Source organism: Xiphophorus couchianus, chromosome 16, assembly GCF_001444195.1.
Source record: "Xiphophorus couchianus chromosome 16, X_couchianus-1.0, whole genome shotgun sequence".
Lineage (NCBI taxonomy): Eukaryota > Metazoa > Chordata > Actinopteri > Cyprinodontiformes > Poeciliidae > Xiphophorus > Xiphophorus couchianus.
The window spans coordinates 14,615,268-14,643,169 of NC_040243.1; the positions used below are offsets into that span (position 1 = coordinate 14,615,268).

General features: G+C 38.9%; 1 protein-coding gene and 1 long non-coding RNA gene across 2 annotated transcripts in view; one reads left to right on the top strand and one right to left on the bottom strand.

The window, feature by feature from the left end:
* Positions 1–16,532, top strand: part of LOC114159824 (uncharacterized) — a 37,044-nt gene extending 20,512 nt beyond the window's left edge. The window contains exon 3 of the long non-coding RNA XR_003598665.1: positions 16,401–16,532. This is a non-coding gene — a long non-coding RNA (uncharacterized LOC114159824). The remainder of the gene's footprint in view (positions 1–16,400) is intronic.
* Positions 6,099–27,902, bottom strand: part of LOC114159821 (Na(+)/H(+) exchange regulatory cofactor NHE-RF2) — a 33,113-nt gene continuing 11,309 nt past the window's right edge. Inside the window, exons 3-6 of the mRNA XM_028042006.1 lie at positions 16,374–16,601; positions 9,047–9,200; positions 8,686–8,804; positions 6,099–8,590 (exon numbers count right to left, since the gene is read on the bottom strand). Coding sequence (XP_027897807.1) covers positions 8,426–8,590; positions 8,686–8,804; positions 9,047–9,200; positions 16,374–16,601 — 666 coding nt within the window. The 3' untranslated portion in view covers positions 6,099–8,425. The remainder of the gene's footprint in view (positions 8,591–8,685; positions 8,805–9,046; positions 9,201–16,373; positions 16,602–27,902) is intronic.

Genomic DNA, 27,902 nt, shown 5'->3' on the forward strand with positions numbered 1-27,902 from the left:
CTTCCTCACCAGTTTATCCAGTTGTTTGTATTTCAGATTTATTTACAAAGACTCTGGTGGTTTTTTTTCCACAGGAAATGGTAGTAGGAGGCTCTACACAGGCAATAATTTTCCTGTGCAAAGCATGTCCTGAGAGGGGAATGTGTAAAGAATATCCAGTCAGCGCAACTATAGAATATAAAAGTGAAGCTATAAAAAAAAAGCAAATATATTAAAAAGCTCTTTGAGTGAACACTTTTTTGCCACTTTTCTTTTTATTGTTTTACTCTGACATGAAATGCTTTACATGTTCACGGGCCCTTTGTAATGAGCAGAGATTAAATTGCTGTATCCTCCCGAGAAATTGCTCCAACAATTTTGAATGCGTCATTGTTTCCTGATCAGTCGAGTCAAAGTGCCACCACTGAGTCTCAACCATTTCCAGATCAACCTCCTTGATAGTTACTGACTGTAGAGGACTGGGCATCCTAAAAAAAGAAAAAAATCAATCTTTTTAGTTTTTCATTTGGTCACCTCCAGGTAGTTAAATTTATGTTATCATGAATGTAAATATCTTGATCCTGTAGCTGAAAATGTCTACAGTAAATGAAAAAATAAATAAATCCCAGAACGATGTTAAAAAGTTATATCGCATTTGTTGTCTTAACTTGCCCTTTTCAGTGGGAGGCAGGTGTTGAGTAAAGAGTAGTTTAGCTTGCAAAATGTTTTACGGCAAGGCAACACTTTTTATGTGTACATAAAAAATTATATTGCGCATTCTTAATGTGAAAACCCTTCTATTAAGAAAGATTGGATAATAACATGTTGCTCCAAAGCTTGACTAAATATTGGAATATACTGGATTCTCCTCTCAGTAAAACCTCGCAACATACAGCGTATTCTCAGGGCTGGCAGTACTGCTCCTCTCCTTTGTTTAGATTATTATCACATTAACTTAATTGGTGAGTTATGAGCTCCACACAGCAACTTCATTCAAGAATGTGAACAGAAACAACAAAAAAAGGAACTTGCTTCATAACAGGAAGGAGAAACAGCAACAGAATAATTCTTAAGAATACAAAGAGAAGATGACTTAATGTTCTATTTCTGTATGGGAAAAGTAAGAAGAAACAGATTACTGTATTTGTTTAACTGCAATTTCTGCTCAGCGAGGCAGGAAGCCTATCTTTGACCACATGGCATTTCTGTTCCTGTATTCGACGGCTGACATCGTCTTCAGTGACACACTGCTCAGTGACTTCCTCCGTCCCGTTAATCACTCGACCTCTAACAGGCAACCCACACTCTTCTCAATTCCTGAACCACTTTTACAGCGACACACCACATTCCACCCTCCCGCGTTAGCTCCTCGGCCCAAGCATTAGCCATGGGAGCATATTTTCCCCTGTTGGTCTCCCCACTTAGGAGGGACCTCACACTTCTTTTGTCGTCCCCGTAAAGCCTAAAAATAAATCTATGCTATGCTTTTCCCACCTGCTGCTCTTGGTTGTGGAGAAGGGGCATCACACAGGGAGACTGTTGTTTATACTGTTTTGTTAGGGACAACAGAGTAAATGGGGTTGAATACGAATGTATAATCTCCCACTCTGTCAACTTTTTCTGTTTTTGTGTCTTTATTAATAATTGCTGTCAGTTGTCTTTTTTTACTTTAATCCTCATTATTCCCCATTACTCTTTCCTGTCGAGTACAGTTTTTAGGTAAGCTCTGAAGGAAATTGTATTTAGACCGACTAAAGGCTCTAAATACAAATACATGTAAAAAAACCCCCAAAACAACAAAAACATATTTCTTTAATTTTAGGAACCCCTACTTTGTGTACGTCTATGAAATAAATCACATTCAACTTTCATGTTGCAATAAAATGTGAAACAGTTCAGGCGGGGTTGAATACTTTTGCAAGGCCTCCTCTCGAAAGTTTATCAACTTCCACTCAAGAATAGAAAAGAAAAGAAAGGAAAGGAATGCACCAGCCCACAGCCGTTAGGGAACAGGTGATATTTCTAGCGCGTTATCTGTGTTTAGATAAACTTGACAAGAAGGATCATCAGTCTGGCTTTCTGATTGGCTGCTCTGAGCTGAACTTCAGCCATCCGAGAGGTATAGAAAGAGAGCGCAAACAGGGGGAAAGTTCCAGATTTTGCAAGAGCTTTATTTGACTACTGGATTCTAAGAACATACTGTGCTATTGTAAATTACATAGGGACATTATTTATGGCTGCAGTATCAAAGCTTTGAGCTAAATTAAAAGAAGATGACTGAGAGAAGAAGGAAGGTTTATAGCTAGCAACATGGAGCGTTGTCAACTTGAAGTATGTCAACTTTTACGATATTGTAAAAACAAAAAAACATATGCACACACATATTTGCAAGAAGAATAAAATACAGTGTGTGCTGTATTCACCCTCTCGGCTGAGGTCAGTGGACGCCAAAACACTCAGAGTGTGATTGGATAATGTGCCATGGTGTGTAGATGCATGGAAATCACAGCCGGCACAAAACTAAATCTGCGGACTCGTTTGTGAAAACAAAACCAGACATATCTGCAACCTAAAGGGCTTTTTTACTACGCTGGATTACCAGCCAAGTAGCTGCGGGAATGCAAACCAGTCACAGACCTCGGAAGCGATGAACACCAGTTTAATCATCTGTTTGCTTTCTCGAAATGAAAGCACTGCCACGCTGCTTGTGTAGTCTGAAAAAGTAAAAGAGGTGATAAAACTCTTTTTTCCTTTAGGGAAGCCAAATAATGCAAACTTTTACCGCGTAATGAGGCCGCCACTCTGAGTGTGTTGGCGTCAGACAATAAATAGGCGGCTTAGCAAGTTAATCCAAGGTGTGCACAAACCGGGTGTGGCTCTGTCCGTTTCCTGTTCCCCCACCCATGTGATAGTTGCTCTTCGGAGAGGGTATGTGCCTGCACTCATGCCCTTTGGATCCCCAGTTTCCCTTCACTTTGATCCTCCGTTTCTCTTTCCTACACATTTTTAACTGGAATCTGATCTTTTTTTCATATTTCCCTATTTATTTTCCTCTTAATCTGAACTAATTACCCATCCCATTGCCTTCTCTGAGTGTTTCGTTTCGTTGGCCTGTCTCTGTGCATGTAGCTGTCCTTATTTGGCTTCTCTTTGACTGAGTGGGGAGTGAGTATGAATGTGACTGTGTGTGTGTGTTTCCTCCTGACTGTGACTCACCGCTCGTCTGACTCACAAGCGCTAACAAAAACACAGTTGCCTTGGAGATGCACCCCTTCGCCCCCTGCCACCATTTTTTTTGCCTTTCCCCTCCCTGTCAGCCTCTGGTTTCCCTCCCTCTCTCTTCTCACAGGCATCCCAGGCAGCCCTGGCACTGGTAAATAGATGCCACTCTAGAGGAGGATTAAGGTGCGGAGGTGTGTGTGTGTGTGTGGGATACTGTGAAGGATCAAAGCATGCAGGAGAAATCAACAAACATAATCACAATGAGTCCCAAAAGTTATAACCCTTAAAAACTAGTATAGACTACTTAAATGAAAGTTTGGAAGGATGTAAGAGGGCAGAAAACCTAGGGTTTAAGGCGAGCAATCATCTATCATCAATAGGAAGTTAGAACTGCGTGCAACAACCGAGGCAGGCTAAACAGAAAGTGCCCACCTGTGGCTCTATTCTCTGCCTCTGTTCTCTTGCTTTTACTGCTCTGAAATTGCAGACTGCTTTGAACTGGGGCTGTCCTTTGATGTGCTGGCGTCATGGCTCGGCCTCGCCATAACCTCCAGGGAGGTTGACAATGTGGCCACGTGTGGAGTTGCATTTTGAGCAAGCCCAGGTAGGGCCCTATGTAACCACAGCCTCATGCTAGAAAGGCTTGTCTCACTTCCTGGATTTGAAATGCTGAAGTTGTGCCTCCTAGTGGACGAACAGTAGCTTATTAGCTGTTGTAATGTGTGTTATTATAGAAAATGAAGCACTAAAAGGTAATAAATATGTTGACTCTGGCTGAGCTACTGATTATAGGCACAATTTAGATAAGAGCTTAATAAATATACATCTGGTAGCATTTTCTTCACCAATCATCTCTGGGCGAAAGTCTTGAATCATTTTGAATCATCATCTTTTTAGCAGGTTGTAATTGTAAATAATCGTTCTTAATATTTCACCTGGTTAAATAAAAGTTAGACCATTTACTTCCAATGCTTTGTAATATTTTTCAGTAATGTGCACCAATATTTCTTTATGCTTCCTAAATATTTCAAAACTTTTATTTGAACTGATTTTTCACCTGTTTACAGTCTGTTACCAAAATCTTTTTTTTTAACTTATTTTGACCTATGAATAAATCATGAATAAAAGATTCTTATATTTCATAGAGGAAGAATTTGTGTTTTTATTACCAGTAGCCTCTTGCAAAAACATAGTTTTTTCCCTTTCCTATAGATAAATTTATGGAAAATACCTTTGAGACCAAAACGTAAGTTATTGGTTTACTTACATGTAGGGAAGAAAACTAGTGAAACTTGATTACATCATTGGTGTTCTGAAACATGGCAGTGGCAGCATCATGATGCTATCTAGGGGAGCTGGTTAGGTTTTTGCTGAAATATTGTTTATTCTTTTCTAATAGAATGGCTTTCAGATACTTTTCATTTGCTACAGATGTCTTCTTTAGGCTGACCATTGCTGCTTTTGTCCTCCATTTCCTCTATTTTGAAGCAAATGCAACACAATGTGCTGCGGTGGACAAAAATACCAATTTAAATTAGAACTCTGATACACCTTCAAAAGTCTGAAAGCCACTGTGAAAATGTGTTGCTTTTTGTCACACACACACACACCCACACACCCACACGCCCACCCCCACACGCACACACACAAAAGTCAAACAAAAATGCTTACATTAATAACAAAAATTGTTATTCCATAAGAAGGATCATGGTGATGCGCTAGCAACATGTCCAGGGTCTACATGACCTCTGACTCAGCCACCGCTGGAGACATGCATCAGCTCCCATCAGCTCTGCTTTACTTCCTAACAGCTAGTCTTGCCCTCTTTGGTTGAAATAAGTTCAGTAAGATGCTTCTTGTGGCCATCTAACCAGCCTTTGAGAGTCAGAAGAAAATTTCCTCGCTCCTCACTAGAAGCTTTGAAATGATTGAGGAGTTTCATTTAAGTAGGTAGAGCCTGTTTCAAGTCATCTTGCAGGATCTCCAAATCAGGACCTGTCCACCTCCATGCTTGGACGTATCCTGATGTGTCATGACAACATGCTTCACAGTTGTCATCAGGTTAATTTCCAGGAATGTTTTATTCTGCAGCACATGGAACCGCCGACTTCTGTTTCAGAAGGGCATTTTTTGTACAAGGATTAAATGGCAGGTGCTCTAGCACCCCCTAGTGTCTATCTGTGCATGTCCCTGCTTATAGGTCATATGGCCCATGACTTATTGAGTGTAAAATGCTAACATAGTAGTAAATCTTTAACTTATGGCTGGTAAAGAGGAAATCTATAATATTTTAGGAAAAAATAAGCTACTGTAAATAGTCATTTACCATTTAAAATAAGATAAATACATATATTTATGCTATACTTAATAAATACTGTGGGTGTCTGCATAAAACCTGAGCTAATACCTGAGAAATACTGGACTAAACTGCAACAAAATCCAGAAACTATGAATTTTTTTTAAATCTATTCAAAAAGTTTTTAAACTACTTGAGTGATCCAAAAATTTCACTAAAACATTGTGTATTTCAGAGTATCCGGAATCAGAGAAGACAGAGACTACAGCCTTCTCTTTGCATTCAACAAAGACACACACAAACCACTGCAAGCTCTCTCACATGGCCACAAACCCACTTCTGACCCCGGTGTAACCCCTGTGTGTCCTCACAGCAGCTGGCTAGTGGAAGAATTGTGAGAACAGGCCGAACCTGAAACTGTACGCCAACATAATCCTCACTGAGAGGGAGACATAAAGGGGGGGCTGAGAGGAAATGGGAGCAAAAGAGGGACAGTGGAACAAAAAAAAAAAAAAAAAAGACCAGTAGAGGAAAAATGAGGGATGGAAAATCCCAAATCCTGCAATCTCCCCGTGAAAGGTGAATGAATGCACCATTTTGGTCAATTCAAAAGAAGCCTTTGTTTCACTTTATTGAAAAAATGAGACCTGACACATATGTACAATTGTAACACAGATTGCTATCCAGACTCTGTCAGAATATAGAGCTAATGGTAGTTACCCTAATGCATTACATGTTTACCTTTTCCACATACAAGCATGTGTATAACAGCTGATCCTATGTGCATAGTAATCCTCTGTAATGTCTGTGACTCCCTGTGTCTTTCCTGAAGCACCTCTGACCTTGCTGTGAGCTTCTCCAGCCCTCCCTGACAACACGCTGCCATGTTGTATCTGAGCTGACACTAGAAGAGAGTTGGTTTCTGTTAAACTTTAACCTCTGTCCAAAGACTTTATTTGTTTACAGAAATGAAATGTTCGACCCTACGATAAAGGCTAATTAGCTTGAAGACTTACGTGATAAGAGTAAGTTTGTTTACAAGCTTTTCTTCTTCTTGTAAAGAATTAGCAAGTGAAAAATCAAAGAAAGCCAGAAATCTGTCTTGACCAGTAAAACGTCTGATTGATCCCTCACTATTCATGACAGATTTTTATTGCTATTAAACTTCACATGACATTAGAATTTTCGTAAACAGATGTTAAAAGCCTTAAAATAAATTATACTCAATTGTAACAGCAAAATCTCACACAGAAATATTCTGACTAGGGCCAAAATTACCTTTGACCCTAGTGGCAAACTTGCAGGTGCCCCTGCTTTCAATATTCGGTGCTACCCCTCTTTGCCAATTTTAATATCCGATATTGCTGTGAACAAAACATGTAGTAAATTATTTTGGCAAAGACTGTTTACTATCACTTCTAATTCAATGTATACATTGGCGGGAAATATATTATGTGTTTGTATCCCAGTGGTAGTAAACTTGCAATTTGAATGCTTTCAACTTGAATCTGAAGCTGGGATCTCCAAATTTTGAAACAACTCAGATGTAGCATTACTCAAAGTTACAATTCCCTTTCAGCTGAGCAAACTATGTTTTTTTTTTGTTTTTTTTAAATCTCTGATAGTGGAATAGAAAATACTTTTTTTTTTTGGGTATGCCTCCCAAACTACCTGCTAGTAAGTAGATAGTCTAATGATTGTTATGGAGACTTGGTTACCCAAAGGTCTTTGCTGCATTTTAGCCATCACAGGGAATAAAGGCGTAATAATTATGGGTTCCCCTCCAGCCCAGAAAGGAGTAACTGTGTTATGACATATTTACACATAGTAGCAATGAAATAAAAACTCATTCACTGTAAATCGAACTTCATAAACCTCTAATAAACTTTCAAATTTATTTTAAGGCTTTTCCCACATGTTGTAAAACGAGAATACACTCGTAATGTACTACTACAATCTTTCCAGATATTTTAGTAAAGAAGAAAAAGGTGTAGCCTTCGCAATCGTATCTGCTTCATAAGTCTAATAATATAAAAGAAAAATAATAACAATTAATACTGAATTATTAGTAGAATGCTACTTGGCCAGCAGTTAAATGTTACCTCCACCAGTTCTTTGACAAACAAACAAACAAAAAATGTTTGAACTCATAAAACAACGTTCACATTAAACCATTTTAATTTAAGTTTCTCTGATTATACCAATCTCTCGCTAGCTTTTCAAAATGTTTCTCTGAAATACTAAGTGGATGAATATCTAAATGTGATTCAGAAAGGTGTTTGTTTTGCGTTAAACATTAAAACACATCCCTTCTATGAACCTATAGCTCCTTCCCGTTCTTCCCTTAGAAACCACTCCCTTTGTCTTCAGATAAGGAGATATTGGTGATTAGAGCAGGAAGAAGTTCTTCGAATTATTTTATGTTTCACAAGCAGGCGTACATTAATGACAATGATGATTAATGATGATATACTTGATGTAAAAATACATGTAAGAGAATACACAGCGTTCTTTTCTTGGTTGTACATTGTCTGCATGGGCTGGAGGTGCAGAGTCTTTCACAGTGATTCTTCTGCCTGCTTCAGGCATCCCCCAGGCTGATTTGAAAAAATATAAACTCCCACGAAGTCCACCATCATTCATGTCACAGTGTCCAGTAACCTCTTTAGAAGGCTTTCCATAACAGGATGCTGCTTATTTATTTTTGTTTATGGTTTTTAAATATAAAAATAGCTGCTATTTCGAGTCTCTCAGAGGTGGAGGGCGAATCAAATAGTTGATGGAGAGAAAAAGTGTTGAGAAAAGAGAAAATGTGTCCCTCGCGTGTCGGGATTATTCTCATCTGAGTATTGAAAAATCTTCTTTTTCAGAGAAGTTCGATTTTTAGGAAATGCCTTTCACAAAGTCTCGCGAGGCAAGAAACTAATCTTAAAAATTACTGAACAGCTCGTATTTCTTCATCCAGTCCATCTGCGGCGCCTTCTTCTTCTCCTTGGCATGGAGTTTCATCTTTTCCTCTGCCGCCGTGGCAGCGAGTCTCAGACCGATCTCAGCGAAAGGGTCCATGAGCTGGCTGCCGTCGTCGTCTGCCAGCTAGGAGTCAGAGAAAATGAAATGAAAATGAAAGATCGTGAGGGTTTAGGATTCAGACTCTTAAGCGTACAACCTGTACGAGCGTCCACACCGACCTGTGTGCTGTTCCCCTGGCTGCTGAGGTCTGAGCGTGTCGACCTGAAGGACTGCGTGGTGGAGCTGCCGTTGACCTGAGGGCTGGGCGATCCGTTGGATATGGAAGGACCATCATAATCTAGGAAGAAAAATACAAAGGAGACAAAACACAAAAATATATGTTTTACTCCAGTGTTTAAAATTTTGATTTAAAAAAAAAAAAGTTTTTTAAATCAAATACCCTATCCATTAATTCGTATGCATCTAATTGCAGATCAATGTTTCTTGTTTATTTTTTTAGTCTTTTAATGTTTGATAACTTGACATAAATCTTTGCAACTGTTAAGATTTCGAATACGTTCAGCTTTCAGCCTTTCCCACCTTTGACGTGGCTGATCGTGGGGATCACTCCTCTTCTCTTGAAGTCTCCGTCTGTTTCTGGATCCACCACCAGCAGCCAGGTCTCGTTTCCCCCTTTCTTTATGAAGGCCACTACCTCTGTATGCCTCATGCCCTCGATGTTCACGCCGTTCACCTAAACAGAAACGGGAAAAAGAGAGATTATTTTCCGTGTGAACGTTAAGCAAAGTAGACAAAGTTTTGTTTCACCTCATTTTATTACAGTACAACCAGAAACTTTTATTTGTATTTTCGGAACGTTCTGAATAATTGTGACGTGACCGGAAAAGAACACAGTGTTCAAGACGTTTCACAAAGAAAAACCTGAAAATTATGGTGTGCTTTTTCACCTAAGCAAAATCCAAGAAGTCTTCAGAAGTTACCAAAATAAATACAAAAAAGTTTCAACCTTTGTGGATTAGATCTCAGTATAAATCAGTGCTTCTCAATTCCAGTCCTCAGGCCCCCCTGCCCTGCATGTTTTAGGTGTTTCCCTGCTGCCACACACCTGGATTAAATCTATGAGTGATTAACAGGCTTCTGCAGTACTTGATGCCTGCAGAACAGGTAATGCAATCATTTGGATCAGCTGTTCTGAAATAGGGGTACAGCTAAAACATGCAGAGCAGGGGGGCCTGAGGACTGGAATTGAGAAGCACTGGTATAAATCCAGCTGTTATGTGAAGGCCTCAGAGGTTTGTTAACGAGCTTTAGAGAACGAACTGCATCATAAAGACCAAAGGACACAAGACACGACCATCCAGCTAAGCTGAGATGCTAGGAGAGAATCAGATATACAACCAGAAGGCTGGAAAAAAGTTACGAAAATTCCCATTTGCTGTTTGACTTGAGTAAATATGAGAAAGAAGACCCTCAGTTTAAAGCAGCCCAAAATTTCAGGAAGTAGCACATCACCCTAAACACCCTATCCCATATTCAGCAAGGACAGAAAACCTAATACAGGCAACAAAAGACTTGAGACCAGAGTACCAGAATAGCTCAGATTAAATCTAGACCTAAATCCAATTGAGAATCTGTGACATGACTGGAGACTGGAGTATTGACTAATGATTACAGATTCTCTCATTTCAGTCTGACTGAGCTTCAGCTGTTTTGCAAAGAAGAATGGGTAAAAGTTTCATTCTGTAGATGTGCAAAGCTGTGAGTAACTTGCAGTATCAATTACACAAAAACCTAGAAATGACTCAAGGGGTCTGAATGCAAGTCTCTGTTTTAAAAAACAAAACAGAAAACTATGTATTAGTTTAGATTTAGAATAGAATAGAATTCAACTTTATTGTCATTGCACTGTCACAAGTACAAGCAATTTATGTATTTACATTATGAAATGCTTTCTGTTGGCCTATAACATAAAAACAAATCCAATGCAATTCACTGTAGTTTCTGTTTGGGAGGGACTGCAGTCATTGGGTGCATGTACTTCCTAATTGATCCACAAGAGGGAGCCATGTAACCACACAGCAATTGCTTATTAAACCATTTTCCCTCCATGGAGCATGCGCACCGTTTGGACACTTTTCTCAAACTCTTTGCTTTTAGATTTTACTGAATTACAACAGAACTGATTTTCAGCACTGTTGAAGGAGCGCATGCAGATGCAGATGCAGTTCGAATATAAAAGGTGAAATGCACACAGTTATCTCCCTGACCTCTGCACCTAACTGGTGAAGGCACCAGGTTTGTTTGCACCTGCTCTTATCTGGACAATGCGTTTCAGTAGCTCTGTCTAGACCGTTGTGGGTGCTCAGCAGGCTGCGTCGCAACACAGCGAGTTTGTGTTGTTGGTACGCTATCAATATTTGATGGCTCTCCTGAGCTCTGGCTTTGGCTCAGGTGTCAGGTGTCTCTTTGCTGATGGGGAATTTGTTTCAAATTCACTGCTTTTGATGGGGGAGAAGAGGATGTAGAAGGAGAATAAAATGTAGCATTTTCTTTAAGACAGAAGGGGAGACTTAAAGACATCAAGTCTACTTTATGAGAAACTGCATGGGTTGTTCTGCAGACACATGAAGAAGCAAAGTAAAAGGAAACTAGAGCGAAAGAGGAAAACACTGGGCAACAAATGAAATAGAAGAATGTCAACAGATGGAAAATGTGAACGACTTCTCCTCTCATCCGTGCATCTGTTTTATCCAGGACTCCTTCCAGGCCTTCAGTCACCCAGTGAGACAGACAGACAAGTCAATACAGAGAGAACAAACATCTCTGTATTGGGCCAACAAACAGGTGTTGTGTTGTGCTTCACAGACTTCATTAATGGTCCAACTCTCACTGGACAATGCATCATTCTCTTCCCGCTCGGTTAATTAATACATGGCGTAGGAACCGTGCACAAGCCTATTTCCCATGGGATCAGTCTTCAGGAAACCTCTTAATACTCAGTGTGTGTGTGCGTGTGCATGTGTGTGTATGACTACAGACACATGCACCTGAAGGTACTTTCTCCTTTGTGATGCGGCGATCAAAACCAGAACTTTCCAACAGATCAGCACATCTGCGGACATGACACATGAGATGAGAGTGGCTTTTGACCATTTGGCGTCTGTGTTAGCTTCACAAAGGAACAAAGAACACAGCAAACAAGCTACGAGAGAGAACAGTGTTCAATAAGCTATCATACACAGCAACACTTCTAAGCAAATTTATGTTAAATGGTCACCGTTTTCCTTTCCCTATAAATGTGTATAAATAGAAAGAAAACCCTGTACTGTGTCGTTTTTCAGTTTTCTTGTCTAAAACTATGAAAAAAGGCTATTAGGTTTGCAAAATCTTTAAAAAGCAGAGTTAAAATAAAAATGTCAAATGATAGAAACAATGAATATTTGTTGGTTTTCACCATCTGGTGACACCTGTAAATGTCTCAGAGGCTGAGGCTAAAATTAACCCCAGAAAGTGAGAAAGAGAACCGATTATAATGCAGATGTAAGATCCCAGTTATGTTCTACCATGACTTTATCCAAACAAAACCAGTCAGAGAGCAGCAGATTCATGTGACGTTTGACATCAAGCTCAAGTTCTCAGCGGTTCCGAGCACGCTCTGTTGGGCGCAGCTACAGCACAGAGCGATGAGGCGTTCAATGGCGTCAGGGCTTCTGCCAAACATCGGCAGAAAGCTGAGCTGTCACGGTGGCCTTTACAGCGCTCGTTGCTGACACAACTCCGGTGTAATGGGGCGTGGGGAGAGAAAAAGATGGTGAACGGCTGACAGGGAAAGCTCTTCATGGTCGTTCAGCTCTCTAACAAGCTGTTGACAGGTAACACAGGCGATTCTCCAAGTACACGGTCAGAGACGACTCCAATTATCACAGCATGTACACACGTAAACACACCATGCAGCAGACCTGAGCGTCAGATCAGATTTTAAACACCACTATTACTTTATGATGAAGGTGTTAAACATTCAGTTATCTAACAATAAATATGCTCTGTATTCCGTAATTAGGAAATGAGCACAGTTAACACTAATACAGCTCCAATAAGCATAACTCTACTATGAGTAGCACACATTATTTCAGGCCAGGATTGAAGAGAAATACAGCAGTAAACGTTTGTGGCAGTGGTGTGTGGTGCGGAGGGTTCGGTGATATATGTGTCACCATAGGACTCTTTGGCCTCGAGATTGCTGAACCTGGGGTTCACTGATGACCCTTCTCCTTTAAGTGCGTTTGGCTGCTTTGAGGTTGTGCTTCCCATTTATCTACCTGTGGCTTTTGCGTTCTTCCGGAGCCGAGTCCTCCTATTCTTCGCTGTTCTTAGGTGCTAAGGGTGGTAGGCCTTCCACTGTTCTCACCACTCTAGTAACTTTGTTTTAGCTCCATAACTTTGCACCTCCAGGTCACAAATTTGCACACATACACCCACTCAATGCAAGCTGTCCTATTTCTACACATACGCTCAACCAACCAACCAACCAACCAACCAACCAACCAACCAACCAACCAACCAACCAACCAACCACATAGTAGTATGTCTTTCTATCTTCACTTGGACTTTGCATTGACTTCCATTCATTTTTCATTCATTTCTATAGCCTAGCCCCAGCCCTCACCCTAAACCTAGCCATTACCAGGACATGCCTAACCCTTAACCTTACCTAAACTCAATTCATACCTTAGTCCTAAACCTAACCTCTAACCCCAAAACACCTCTAAAAGACCCAGGCTTTGGGCCTCACAAGGGGCCATGGATCAGAGCCATTGTCAGAAAAATGGACCTTACAATGTAACAAATACAAGTCCACACACACACACGCCCACACACACACAAGTAATATAAATGGAAAGTCATACAATGACATGTTCCTAATACATTGTTTTGCCATTTTAATACATTTTCTTGATTTAATTAGGTCAATCACCCAATTAGCATTCCATCTTGAGGCATCTTGTTTATAGAGCAAATCTGCCTTGGCACATGAAGGCAAGCAGCTTCAATAAACAACTGCAATGCCAAGACAGGATGTAAATAAAAACAATCTCTTGTCTTTCTCCTTCTACAGAATATAAATATGTATTGATTATATGAGGAGTATAAGGACTATATGATTTCAAGTACTAAGAAGTCATCTTTGTTGAGAAAGGTGTTTCACCTTGTTGTCTTCATCAGAATCATCACAAAGCATCAAACAGTTTGTATATATTATTCATTCCAGCTGTAGTTTCAAAATGGAGGATTAGGTCACAGATATTTTTTTATTTACAGAGAAAAATTTGTGAGAGAAAAGCACCAGAAATGACGTAAACAGAAATCTGAGCAGTCAGCATACTGACAGGCTGATCATTGCTCAAACATTCAAGGTGCACATGGGGAGTTTCTGTGTCGGCTCAATCTGCTGAAAAAGTTGCAAACCTAAGTTAACATGGCCACCAGTGTGCATTATGGAAAGAGGACAAAGCTGTATGGGCTGTTTTGAACACGTCTTTCTTTAGTAATTTACTTTATTACTTTAGCAATGCTGGGTAATTGCACTCCACGACAGCTTCATACGCTTTTCAAGAGCCCACAAAGTTCAGACATACTCAGTGATGCACAACAAGTTTCAGAGAATGACTGAGCTTATGAAAGCCACTGAGCCCTGGCAAACTGAGGATCTATGAGGTCTGCTCTTTACAAGGTCAATCGTGAATGATTGATCTTGTAACTTCCCAGACATTCAAGAAAGGAACTTTAGACTCATGTTTAGAGTCTACTCAACATTAAGCAATTGGTCATAACTTGTTGCACCATATTTTATTTCTAAATGGAAACTTGTCAGAGAAGTGGACATTTGTTGCCATTGGTGACCTGCTACAGGATGTTCCCACAGATTTTCTCCAGCTAGTTAAAGTTCAAGTGAAGCTGCACAGCTTAAACCTCCTCTGATTCCAACAAGTATATTAATATGAGTAACAAATCGTCTCAAGAATTACAGTTTTGCTGCACAGATTATTTCAGTTAAACACGGCATGGCATCAGAAGGAGTTTTAATTTGAGAAACGGCCATCGGATCGCATAACAAGCCGCCTTACAGGAGAAAAATCCATCAGAAATAGTCAGTAAAATACAAAAACTCATCTGCATGTTTGCTCACGTAGATAGTGAATTAAATGTATTTATTTTTTTGTACTTTACTGTTAGAGCATGTCAGTATCATGTGTGTGTTGCTCTCCTGTGTGATCTTGGATCCCAATGTTTGGCACGGGAAGCCAAAGGCCATGGGAATGAAGGGTGTGTTTACTCCGAATATGTTTACGCTTAGATGCGAAAGTGATCAAGTTTCACAGATTTTTGCAATTACAGTTCCTATTCTTTTGCAAATTTGAATGTTTTATGACCTTTTAGTTGCCTGTAAACATAAACATAAGAGACATTACTCTCCTCGAGCGTATCCCATCATCATCTTTCTTTTTCTAAATTAAACTATTCAGCATTTTTGACATAGGTACAACAAATGATCTATTTTCTTATTTTAGACAAATGACAGACAGAAATCTTTCACTTTTAGAATAAGTATCTTTTGTCTAACATGGAAAGCGAGTGCAACAACATTCTTGTGAAAAGTTATTTATTTACAGGAGATAGAATGAAAAGTTCTGTGCAAATTATGCCACATGCAAAAACCAGGAGTGCAAGCGCACAGAGGGAACCATGGCTTATGAGAGATGAGGGACCGCAGTTGTCTCATGGGATTATCTCACAGTCTAACAATTATCCTATTTTATAGCACAAACCAGTTAAACTCAGTGTCATTAACAAATAATTATCCTATTATCTATGGTTTCCCGTCAGTCAAGAGCATTTGTGCTCACAATTCTCGCTGAGTGTGTTTTGTTGTTGGACGTCTTTCTCTCAGCATATCATCTCTGCTGTGAGGGATCTTTTTCACTTTCACACACAACACACAAACAAACAGTCAGCCAGGTCAGGGACCAAGTTTTGGAAAAGTTTAAAGCAGTGTTATGTAATAAAACATTAAGAAGAACAATAAGAAGAAGACGGCAGCCTGCAGGAGCTACACAGATCCACAGTTCAGGTAGGAGAATATGTCAACAGGACTATTATGAGTTGTGAGCTCTACACTGCGGTCCATTATTGAAGAGAGGCAAGAAGAAAGTCCTATTTGCAACTTACCACAAAAGACCATAACTGAACTTTATGGTCTGTAAGCAAAATGCTGAAGACTAACAATGGTGAATGTCATGATGAATTATTCTGTGAGGATGATTTTCTTCAGGAAAAAAGCTACAAAAGACTCGACGCAGAGGTTTGCCTTCCAGCAGGACAAACATAGACCCAGAGATAGAATAGCTTAGATGAAAAACATATTCTGCCTAAATCCATTTCAGAGTCTGTAGCGACTTTAAAATGTACATTTTGCCAAATCTGACTAAGATTCTGTTGTCTTATAATGAAGAAGGGGCAACATTTTCCATCTTTGGCTGGAAAGACGGTGGAGACACACCGCAGATGACTAACAGTGGTAGTGAAAGGTGGTTGAGTCAGTGGAACTAAATACACAATATACAGATTTTTTTTTTTTTAAATTTGAGAACTATGCATTGTTTTCTTTTAACTTCACCATCATGAATTGCTTTGTAATACTTCTTGTTAACACCTATGGTGTTTGATAAAGGGATATGGCACTATAATTCCTCTGTCAAATCTTTCAATGTTGTTTTCTTTCCTTCGTGTGTGAACAAACATGAGTAAATAGCAGCTGGAAAGCGTTACGTGCCACTGACACCATCAGCTGCGTCTTATAATTCACTCATATTGATGCAGCAGCTCACTTCAAGCTTCTCCCTCCTACCTCAACTAGTCTGTCTTGTGGTCGCAGTCCGGCACGCTCGGCGGGCGATCCCGGGTCCAGGGAGCGGATGTACTGACCGGGCCGTGACCGGTCACTGTGCAGGTTGAAGCCGTAGCCCCCCGCTGACCGAGTCAGGTGACACAGACGTGGAGCGAGCTCAGACGGGTCGACCTGGTGGGGGGACTGGTCCTGAGGCTGAGACTGAATCTCCACTTCTGTTGAGGCCTCCTGGAAGAAATGTTTGAGATTAAATTAGTTTCCCATGCCGATCAACACATTTAAAAATTAATAAATAAAAACTATAAAACATTGATGGCTGAATCCATGGCTGTATGCATGATAATCACTTTCTAGGTGCATTTAGCTTTGTAGTTAGACCGAAATGCATCATAATGTTTTTACCATTCCTGCCTCTCTGAGGGATGCGTTTACATCTGTAACTTTAATACATCACTCAACTAATACAACCATGTTGATTCATAGCAAAACCACAGCGGAGCCACAGTTAAAAAGCTACGGAGCCAGCCTCTCTGTGGTAAACATGCTCTGTATCAGGGAGAAAGTAGTTAGGAGAAAACATACAACAGAGGTATTTGCAAACAAATTTACTTTTTCCTTACCTTTAAATGAAGTTTAAGGGAAACATTGCTAGAAAATAATGCTGTTTACAAAATGTTGTTGTTCCTCTGGAGTAGAGGTGAGTGATACACACTTAAAAGTTTTATCACAATATTTTGTGGTAGTATTATGATAATGATTAAAATTGATATAAGGACTATTAATTAATTATTTTGTAGGTAACTATGGTTGCATTATACAACAATCACAGCCACACAAACACAGAATCTTCTCTTTAAAAACATAATACACTTGTTGAGGACACCAGTCACATAAAGAAGTGTGATTTGTATCACTAAACTGCACACATATTTCCTAATTTATTAATGTTTGTGGATACTTTTGTTGGAAATTATGTGGAGAAAATAGTAAAACTATCAATTTGACAATACAGACAGTTGGAATTTATTGTTACAGTAATGAATATATGTAATTTTTTTTTATCATGATAAGAAATGTCTCAAAATAAATAATAAAGATTATGATATATGCCAACTCCTACCCTGGAGTATAAAAACTTGTCATGTATATGTTACAGTATTTTTAATACTCATTTACCAAGTTCTTCTAAAGGTTTACTTTAAAGAAAGTCATTTTTTACAATGGATTAATGCCTTTAATGTTTAATTAGTGCAATTTATGTAAAAAGAAGGTTCAAATCCAAGTAAGCAATACCTGTGGTGATTTTCACGTAACAAAATAAGCAAAAATGGATGAATTTGGACTGAGTTCTTCGCATTTTAACATGAAATAATTCATTTTTACCAAATGATATTACTTTTTGATTTGCTTTTGTAACTATGTAGAGACTATTTCATGCAAGATGTCCATTTAGTTGCTGGGTTTTATGAAAGTTTTTTTTTTATAAAGTGTGGAACTTTCCATTTGCAGCATATTGCTACCAGCTCTGCCAGCTTGGGTGATGACATTTACAGAGTCGGATTAATTGTGCCTGAAGCTCTTCGTCATGATCATGCTGATTTACCACCTACACAGCCGGGGATGAAATGTGGCGTGAGGGGAGGAGGGGAGGGAGGGGGCACAGTTTGAGGGCTGGCTGTAACCTCAGCTCATATTAACACAGAGGTGCAACACACAGGTTCCTGTAACACTTCACATGAACAGGACAGCACAGATGAAATGTGCAGATGACATTAAATTTCTTTTGGAGCATATGTGAGGCTTGCTCTGGAGTACAGCTTGTGAAGGCTAAAAATATGTATGTAGGCAGACTGAGAGAAAAAACCAGAGACAAAAGTAGAGGAACATGCTAACAAGAGAGATAGTGGGTGAAGATAGTGTTCAATCAATCATCAATGACTTTACTTTGGCATAAACTCATTGCACTTTCCAAAAATTTTTAGATACAACCACTATAGTTCTTCACTACAGAAAAGACATTCAGAAACATTCTAATTTGTTTCAGGCATCAAATACTTTTGGGAAGCAGGGATCTGGGAAGATTGCCCTGAAATGGAGGAAGACAACAGAAAAATCCAAATCAAATATTCTCCCATGAGTCCCTGCACATCCTCTGTTTCCTGGCTGCAGCAGAAGTGCTCGGGTTGGGCTGTAAGGGCAAAAAAATAGATTTTTTATTTTTTTTTTCCAAAATCAAATGTATTAGTATTCTGGGATCTGGATGATGGAGGAAAAAAAACAACAACACAGAAAACGAGTGAGAGCAGGAAGCCAATAAGCAAGAAAGTGGAGAGAGTCGAGTGTGTGGGAGGATTGGAAAATTAGATGCAGCGAGAGGGTTGAGAATGAGAGTTGGAGAAATGAAAAGATCACGCAGGGGCCAAAGAAAGACAGCAGACAGATAAACAGATAAGCAGAAAGAGAGAGAGAGAGAGAGAGATGGTTTACGAAGAGAAGTGAAGATGACCGAGGTTTCCAGTAAGACCTTCCTCGTGACGAAAAGTGGAGCTCTAATGTAAACACTGAGAGCAACACAGCTGGGAGTCATTATGTGGGGAGACGTGAGTGTCTGCCAGTTTAACCTCTGACTGCCTTTCAATGCTGAGCTGAACCCCACTAATCACCCCTGTGGGGCCTGTGACATCTCACAGAGTCTGAGCTTGTCACAGTGTGAGGTTACACTTCACTTTTGTTGTTTTTCTTCTATTGTTGGCTTGATCTCCACAAAATCAGCTCAGGTGGAGACCTGATTGCCCCTGACATGCAGTGCTGTGCAGAAGTATTTGCCCCATTGCAGATTTCTGACTTTGCTTGTGGTCACACTTCAGTGATTTAGCGCATTAACCAAACATTTGGTGCAGTTTCACTAGCCACAGACGGGCCTGAATACATCCTAACCTGGAGAATTGAACGATCACTTAAATAGAACCCATCAGACTACACAAAGTAGGCCAAAAGATCGGCATACCAACAAGGACGTCGCAGAGGAACCCAGAACAACATTTAAAGTCTTGCATGTCTCACTTGCTTCAGGTATGGTTTAGGTTCATGATTGAACAATTGAGGTCCATCTTATATATGCCAAAAAATCATTTTGAAAAACCTAAACAATTTTAGGAAAATATTTTGCTAAATGACGAGACAAAACTTGAACTCTTTGGAAGTTGTATGTTCAGAGAAAGAACATCACAGTAATAGTCAGAGTGGCGGTATCAGGATGGTATGGGCTACTTAGCTACTTTCAGACATGCATAACTTGCCACAATTGATGGAATCAAGAGTCTATCCAGCAGTTTGAGACCTTAACGTGTGGGCCATGGCACAAGACAATGATCTAAAACATCACCCAGCAAGTCCAAATCTGGGTGATCCAAATGTAACAAAAATAACATTTTGAGTGGCCTAGTGAAAGTCCAGGCTTGAATCCAATTGTGATGCTTATTTTTACGACTTTAAAGATATCATTTCTGCAGCTTAATTAAAACAGTTCTGTCCATAAACGTGGGCTACAATTCCTTTCCAGTGACACAAAAGACTCATTACTTAAGATAAATGTTTGATATTCATTGTTGTCATCCCTTGGTACTCAGTTTAAATTACAGTTTAGACTGGGCCAGGTTGGTTTGGAAACATAATTTGAAAGCTGATTTTATGTTTACTCAGGTTGTCTTTGTCCGATGTTAAAATTTGACTTGATGGTCTGAAACATTTAAAAACATGAAGAATGCTGCTAAGAGGGAAATACTTTGTGTTGTGATTACACAAAACTGTGTTTGTCGAGAAAAAATAGATAAACCTGATAAACAGTGAGACAGACAGTGATAATGATTTTGATGACTTAGAGCATCAACAAAAGAGACTCAAGTTACAAAAGAAGCTTTTCTAAAAAAGGAGAAGTGTTACGGAACGAGGCTGCTGTGTTTGTGTGAGCTCTGCCTGTTGAAAACTTGGTTGAAAACAGATTCTGGGAGAGAAATATTTTGACTACAGGAAGAAAAATGACATGTAAAGTTTTCCTCCTTTGTCAGCAAGCCCTTGTGTCATGTGGGGAGAGCTTTCGGTTATCACCAGTGGACACTTTTCAAAACAAAGTCCCACATGGGAGGAGAGACAGCAGGAGCTGCTGGAAACAACAACAAAAAAAAAGCTGCACAGATCCAAACAAGCTCATATGGAACATCTGGTCATGAATCCAGCTGCTTTGCTGTTAAAAAAACTGCAACATATGGAATATTTTACGCCCACTACAAAACTAATGTTTTATTTCCAACAATACACACCTACGTGTGCTGACCCCAGTGTCCCGGCTGTGTCTCAGTGAGAGGATGTGCGGTCAATGGAAGTAGTGCTATTTAATGAACTCCTCTGTGTCCTGCCACAATCAGCCTTTGTTTCTGTAAATCTGAGGGAGAACATGTGGGGGAGACCACCACAGACATACAATGCCATGTTTCATTTATCTTGAATATCTTAAAATTGTAGACGGTATGTTTTTCTTTTATGCTAATTTGTCGACAACGTCCCTTCACCAGTTCGCAACCTCATTTCGTACCAACGCATTGCCATTTCGTCCCATCCTGCTATCATTTCGTATCCATGCAGTTGTATAATCTACCTGTTTGCATTACATCATAAACTGAAGGTTAACTGATTAGATCTAAATCTAAAACAACTTTCTGACTAGACTGGATGAACTGAGCTGATTCAAATTAAACATTAAATTGAATCCAATTTAATGATTTCTTTTTTTGAAAAGAAAAAAAAATCTGTTCTTGAAATGACACTTATTAATTAGTGCTTGCTTAGTAAGTTAACTGATCTAAATTGAATGTTTACTGCAAGCAGAAGCGTCACCAACCTTCTGCTTGCATGTGTTTACATGTGCATCTTTGCAGCTCAGTGGAGCCGGTTTGAGGTTTTAACGTGAAATAAAGCAGAACAAGAACACATTGCTCTAAATGCTTAATTTGTGTGTCGCTACAAATACACACTGTGTATATTCCTCTTCCAGCGGCTGCTGGCAGTTGTATTGGCAGGTGATGAAACTGGATCTCAGCTTGTTGAATAATTGAGCGCTGGCCTGCAGTGATGGATAGATCGTGACCGCTATTAACCCTTTTACAGCCAAGGATCGCTGGTTCAATGTTGGCTCACAACACCATGAAGTATGCTTGGGCATGCAAGTGTGTGTTCGAGAGTGTGGTAAACTCGCCTTTGATTTGATACAGAGAAACTTTCTTGTATGCGTGAGTATGTAGGGCAATGATTTCAACTTTACAACTAAACTTTCTCATGAATCAACACATTTGTCTTTGAGTTTTGCATCAAAGCAAAATGGTTTGCTAAAAGCCAGATGTAGCCAGTTCTGAAACAAAGATGATGATGTAAAAGAAAAACTTATAATTCAAAGGTAAAATAAAATGTGGAAACCAGACAAAGAAAGATTACAAGACCGAAAAACTGATTTCAAATTAGGACTGTACGACATAAGGAGACGATGTAACTGTGATATTACTAAAACTTGGCATGTTGATAACAATTACAGCTGATCTTTGTTTTTCCAGACTAGTTGCTGTATTTCTCTACATCCCAATGCCCCCCAAAACTGGTCGATTGCTGTAGCATTACAGTCACGAAAAACAAACACCAAATGTAGGGAATGAAGGGAAGATGTCATGATCTATAGGAGTTTGGACTTCTCAGTTTCATTTGTGATGCTGGTTTGTGATAACTTCTTTATTATTTACTTAAATCTTTCATGTTAGTTTATTAATTGTGTTAGTTGCCAATGGTACTTTTTATACTTTAAATGAGTTTTTATTGTTTTTGCATTGGTTAATGATTTTACTGTCATTCTGTAGCACTTTGAAATTTACATGTAAAGTGCCTTATAAGTAAAATCTTCTTATTAATGTTGCTATTATTATCAATGCCTTTTTATTTTTAAGTGTTTAATTTGATATGTTTGAGACAATTGGCACAATTAATAAGTGGACTTTTAAATGATAAAAACTGCTATGCATTTCTTGTTCACATTGGATTTGTGCATTTATTTCTCCTCTTACATGCAGCTGCTTCAGAAGTTGCTCAATGAGATGAAAAGAAGAGCAGATGTAACTAGTTCACAGTGGGTTAGAGAGACAGTAAGGGGAAGGAAAAAAAAGAGAAACATGAATTGATACGCAGCTGGAGAGTAGCAAAGAGGGATATAAAAAGGAAAATAAAGGAAAGCCGGATGGAAGTGACCGGAACAGACAAGGCCTGTACAGGATTAAAGAACCTGAGCTGAGAGATGGATGTGAGTGAGAGGCACTGCTAGCGAGAGCCGAGTGAACATGAGAACCTAAGCACTGGGCAGGGATTGCTATAAACACCAGTTTTTCCCACTGGTGCTGTGCTGCATTGTGTAACAGCTCTGCAGTGTGCGTGTGTATGTGTGTTTAGCCTGTGTCTGCAGGACAAACCAGCTGGTGTCTGTTTATGAAGTCCCCAACTCCACTGCAATGTGTGTGAGTGTGCAACATGTGTGGTACCTGCTGCTGATTCAGTTTCTCGTGGACAGATCTCAACTGAAGAGCAGACAAGGAGGAATGTCAAGATATCATGAGTACAGGTTTGGGAATAATGGAAAAAAATGTGGGAAAAATAAAGAGGAAATCAGCGTTGCGTAGTAAACCACATTAGTCGTGGATCAAGCTTTCATCCACACTTTGACATGGTTACTACTTGGACTTGGCACAAGAATCTGAAGTTGATTGATACCATTTGTTCTGATTTTAAACTTCAGTCTCTGTCTGTTAACACAAATGAAGCAGAAAATGTTGAACAGGTGTTTTGCTGTCAACATGAGAGATCAACATCAACATGAGATTGATGCCCCTTTCTTATCAGTGGAAGGTAGGGCACTCTCTCAAGCAATGCATAGAGTTTTTGTTGGCTGCCTGACAAATTTTCTGTTCATGAAATTTTATACAATAAACACATATTTACATTTCTTGTACTGACTAGTACAAAAGGATTTCATGTTATTGATGAATTTTCACAGATGCTGTAAACCGGGCTTTTTACCTTAAGAGAGACCAAGTCTCGTGGCTTTCTGTATTTATAAACTGTAAGATATATCCAGCATTACAATTATTGTGATAACACTGAAATGTTGATTTTCCAATCCTTAGTAAACACCACTGTTGCTGCTGGTTAGGTTGGATGCCATTTCAGTCCTTGCTACTCAGAAGTTGCTCAATAAGATGAAAAAAAGAGCAGATGTAACATTGTTAGGCTTCAATAGCTTCAAAGGGGCATTGCGACCAAAATGTTTCTGTGGAAGAAAATTTCAGTTTGAAAATAGTCGACGTCGTTAGACAGTCTGCATTTTAGAAAATGTTGATCTGCTGGCAATTTCACAGACAGCCATCTCTCAGGTTAACAGAAAGTGGAACGAAAAGAGAAAATATCCAGTGAGCAGCAGCTGTCGATGGTCAAAAACACTATATTGATATCAGAGTTTGGTTGGAAATTGGCAGACTAGTTTGACATGATGGAAAGACATGAGTAGCTCAAATAACCACTTGGTCCAACCGAGACATCCACAACAGGATCTTTAAACCTTTGAGCAGATGGGCTACAACAGCTGATGACCACACCAGTCAGCAAAGAATAGGAAACTGTGACAACAAATCACACAGACAATAATAGATTGGAAAACCTTTTCCTGTTCCAATGAGTGTCTTTTTTTAGCTGTAACAGTAAGATTTGGCATAAACAACCAGAAAACAATAATCTATCCTGCCTTAGTGTGGGAGGTAATTTATTGCCCCATTTTGAACCCTGTGTACCATCTGAATGTTTCAATGATGTCACAAAGATCTAATAATCTCAAACAGGTTTTTGAATCATGAAAATGAGTTTATTAGGCTCCAATGGAGCCACTAGATCTTAATCCAACAGAGCCGATGGTGACACAGTTGAACAGGAGATTAAAGGAGAAATATGCTGAAAACGTTTAAGTTTGTGTGTGAAGAGGCTTCTTTGTCCTAGATGACATTATCCTCTACACAGTAACACGCATCAGTAACTCGTCAGCACAAATGAAAACAACTTCTGCACCTTTTCAAGTCACTGCAAATGCTTTGCTTCGGGATGACTCGAATTACATTGTAAAAAAATATCTCTCCAGAGTTACTGTAGAAATTTCTGTATACTGATCAGAAAAACCAAAAATGATGATTTCAAATAAACTGACCTAAAACTGACTTTTAGTTTTAGATTAGTGGTATAAATTCTCACTATTAATTTTACTTTGATGGTGTCTAACAGTATTTTGTTTTGCATAAAACTATGCTATTCTGGAAAATAAGTAACAGGGATAGAAACATGTGAAAAGCAGAACAGTTTGGTTCATTGTGTTCAGGTTATAGGAACAGTTTATAAGTGAATAAACACAGCTTGTGGCTGAACTAAGATCGACTGATGAGCCAATGACCTAAATGTGTGATGAAGCAGTTTTGATTGTTGTTTGTTGTCATCTACCAACTGCTGAAGTTGCTTACAGCAGCAATCAGTTGCCAATGTTGTGAGTGTGAACATGCTGTGCAGGATTTCATAGCTCAAAGCCAAACTGTCAGAGATGTGAAGGCGCTCAGTTTAAATTACTGTCATTTGTTTAATTACAAATGACAGCAATTTGCCATTGCTGTCATTGCTGCTGAAATTTCTGCTTCATTTTCAGTTTCAGGATTTTGTGATGTTGACAAATGTATGTAAAGGCAGACAGGAAAGATTCTTACAAATGTTCTTTTTGTTTCTTCTTTTCCTAATCCAAGCTGGATGCCTTTTGATTATTTCCCTCCTGTCCTTATTCCTATCTCATGCTTAATCGTTTATATTTTACATATTCGGCAGTAAGACGGTTAAAAGAAATACTTTTCAGCTCAATTTGCATTTAAATGTCAACCTAAACTGTGTGGGCTGCTGGCACTGCTCACATCTGAGTTTGGTGGTGTGTGTCTATTTCTTCTCTTTTTAGTTATCTATTTAAATTTAAGCTTGAATCAAAGCAAATGTTACAATAGTCCAACTTCTGGCCGTTTCTTTCTGCTGCTGTTTGTTTTTCACATGTGACGGTGATGTAATGTTTGTGGGAGAGTGTGAGTCCACACCCCTGTTATCAGAGTGTGGCAGATATTCCTCATCCATGAAGGTGGTGCTTCATTTGTGTGTGTTTATTTTAACGGTCAAAGGGGAACAGTGTTCTCCAAATGTATTCGTACCCCTTAAATGTATTTTCATACAAGATTCATGGCTGACCAGCACAAAGTAGTGCATAAGTGGGAAGTGGGGATAAAGTGTCATAATATTTCTCAAAAAATAAAAGCATAGATCTTTTCCAAACAATGTGTCGTGCATTTGAGTTCAGCCCTTGACAACATAGAGCCATCTTTTGCTGTTAGTACAGCTGGAGGTTCTTAGACACTGAAATATTTGCTTATTATTTTTGGCAAAATAACTCTAGCTCACCCAGCAAATATTGAATACTGATCAACACTGTAAATACAGGAAATAATGCGAAACCATGCCAAGCATGAGCAATACAAACAGAGGCTGAACTTCCTTTTAAGCTAACTCTAAAGCCTTCTGCATTGTTTAACACTTTTTAGTTGGGTGGGGTGGAGACGTTCCTATCCATGCATCCATCTGATTCTTCAAGCAAAAACTTTAAATAGATCCCACATGAAACCCCTGTTTTTAGATATTACAATGGATTTAACATTCATTTATCCTCAACTATTGTGTAAAATAATGTGCTATATGTAATACTTTGGAGTGAAAGTGGAGTTACTAATATTAGGAGATTACATATTCAATCACTTATAAACCTATCTGCAAAGTGTTCAGTTGATTTGTAAGGATCGTTTCATTAACTCATCATAGCAAATGATAGAATTATAAATATAATATTGTGTGAAGATAAATGCTGACCCGCCACTGTGAATGCAGCTGGCAGCAGCTATGAAAAAGTCTCCAACAGTGGAGAGAGACAGAAGGAAATCTGTTGAACGGTTTGGTTGTGAACAGGACATAATGTGGACGTTCTGTGGGCCAAATCAAAAGCTATCTTAATTTCCTCTGAAGTCTTACTGATCAACATGGATCCTCCAAGACAAAAGAAAGAAAATATCTCCTGTGTTCTCCAAATATGTCTTTACAGAGTTTGCATTTCTTTCTTCTTTTGTTGGTTCCTGAATATGTTTTAAGGATTTTTGTGTAGGCAGTGATTGATCAGTCCTCGCCCTGACTGCAGCCTACTCAGAGTACACTGACATTTCCAAATCCAACTACCAACATTTACGTGATAAAATTGAGAAAATGAAAATCAGAGTGTGGCAGAGGAGGTGTAATTTCTCCAAAGTTATTTTATCTAAAACGTATGTGTCCAAAAATTTCATTGAAGACTTAAAGACTAATTCCTGATGAGTGATGGCTGGCAGGGCCGTTTTCCTAATTCTGACGCATAAAGCTTGACAAAAGTAGTCCAGTCTATAAATAATGCTGAGCATTTGGGTCAGATTAAAACTCAAACACTGGTAGAGTATCGGTACATGATCTGTGCTTTAATTGTGATTTAGGCAGTGACAATAAAAACATGCAAATATATGGTTTTGGTTTTAGCTGCAATTGTTGTGAATGTTATATAACATATTTAGAGATACAAACTTATTAATTATCATTTTAGGACAGAAAAGAGAGAGAGAGAGACAAGCAAGAAAAACTAATCAATAAATGCACATTTCCTTTGTATTTTGTCCTTTCTAAAATATTTAAATGTCTAAAAATGTTAGAGCACGGGTTTGGTTTGATTAAAGTTTATGGTGCTTTATGGTAAAAGTGTAAGATAAGGTAAAACCAAGCAGATATTAAGTCAATAAGTGCAAAGAAAAAGATTCAAGCATGCAAACTCTGACATTTGGGAATGAAAAAAATTAACTTTCCCTTGCCGCCTTCAAGAATACCTTATTTCAGAAGTCTACACTATTGCATAAATTAATCAAAAACCTATTCTGTAATACACACAGGGTCTTAACCTAAAATTGCTAATTTAAATTAAACACCTCCAACCCCACAATTTTTTATGTCCAATTTTATCTCATTATGTATAATATTTAGTGCATTTTTTGAGACACTTCTAAATATAATACATAGAAATTAGAAGTGCAGATACTCTTTGTGTGAAGGAATATTTTATAATTCTTCCAGCGAAACACTGAAGTTAAGATCCTCTGGGTTAACATGGAGCAACATTTGAATAAATTATCAGTTCTGAATTGGGTAAATAATGCAGAAACACACAGCTGTGCTCGCCCTCACATACCCACCCACACACTTCTAAAACAATACACTCAGTTGTTCATATTCCTCTGACATTATGCACCTTACAAACTCAGTTCGCCTCTTTGTCCGTTTATTACCCCACCACACAGACACACTCACACA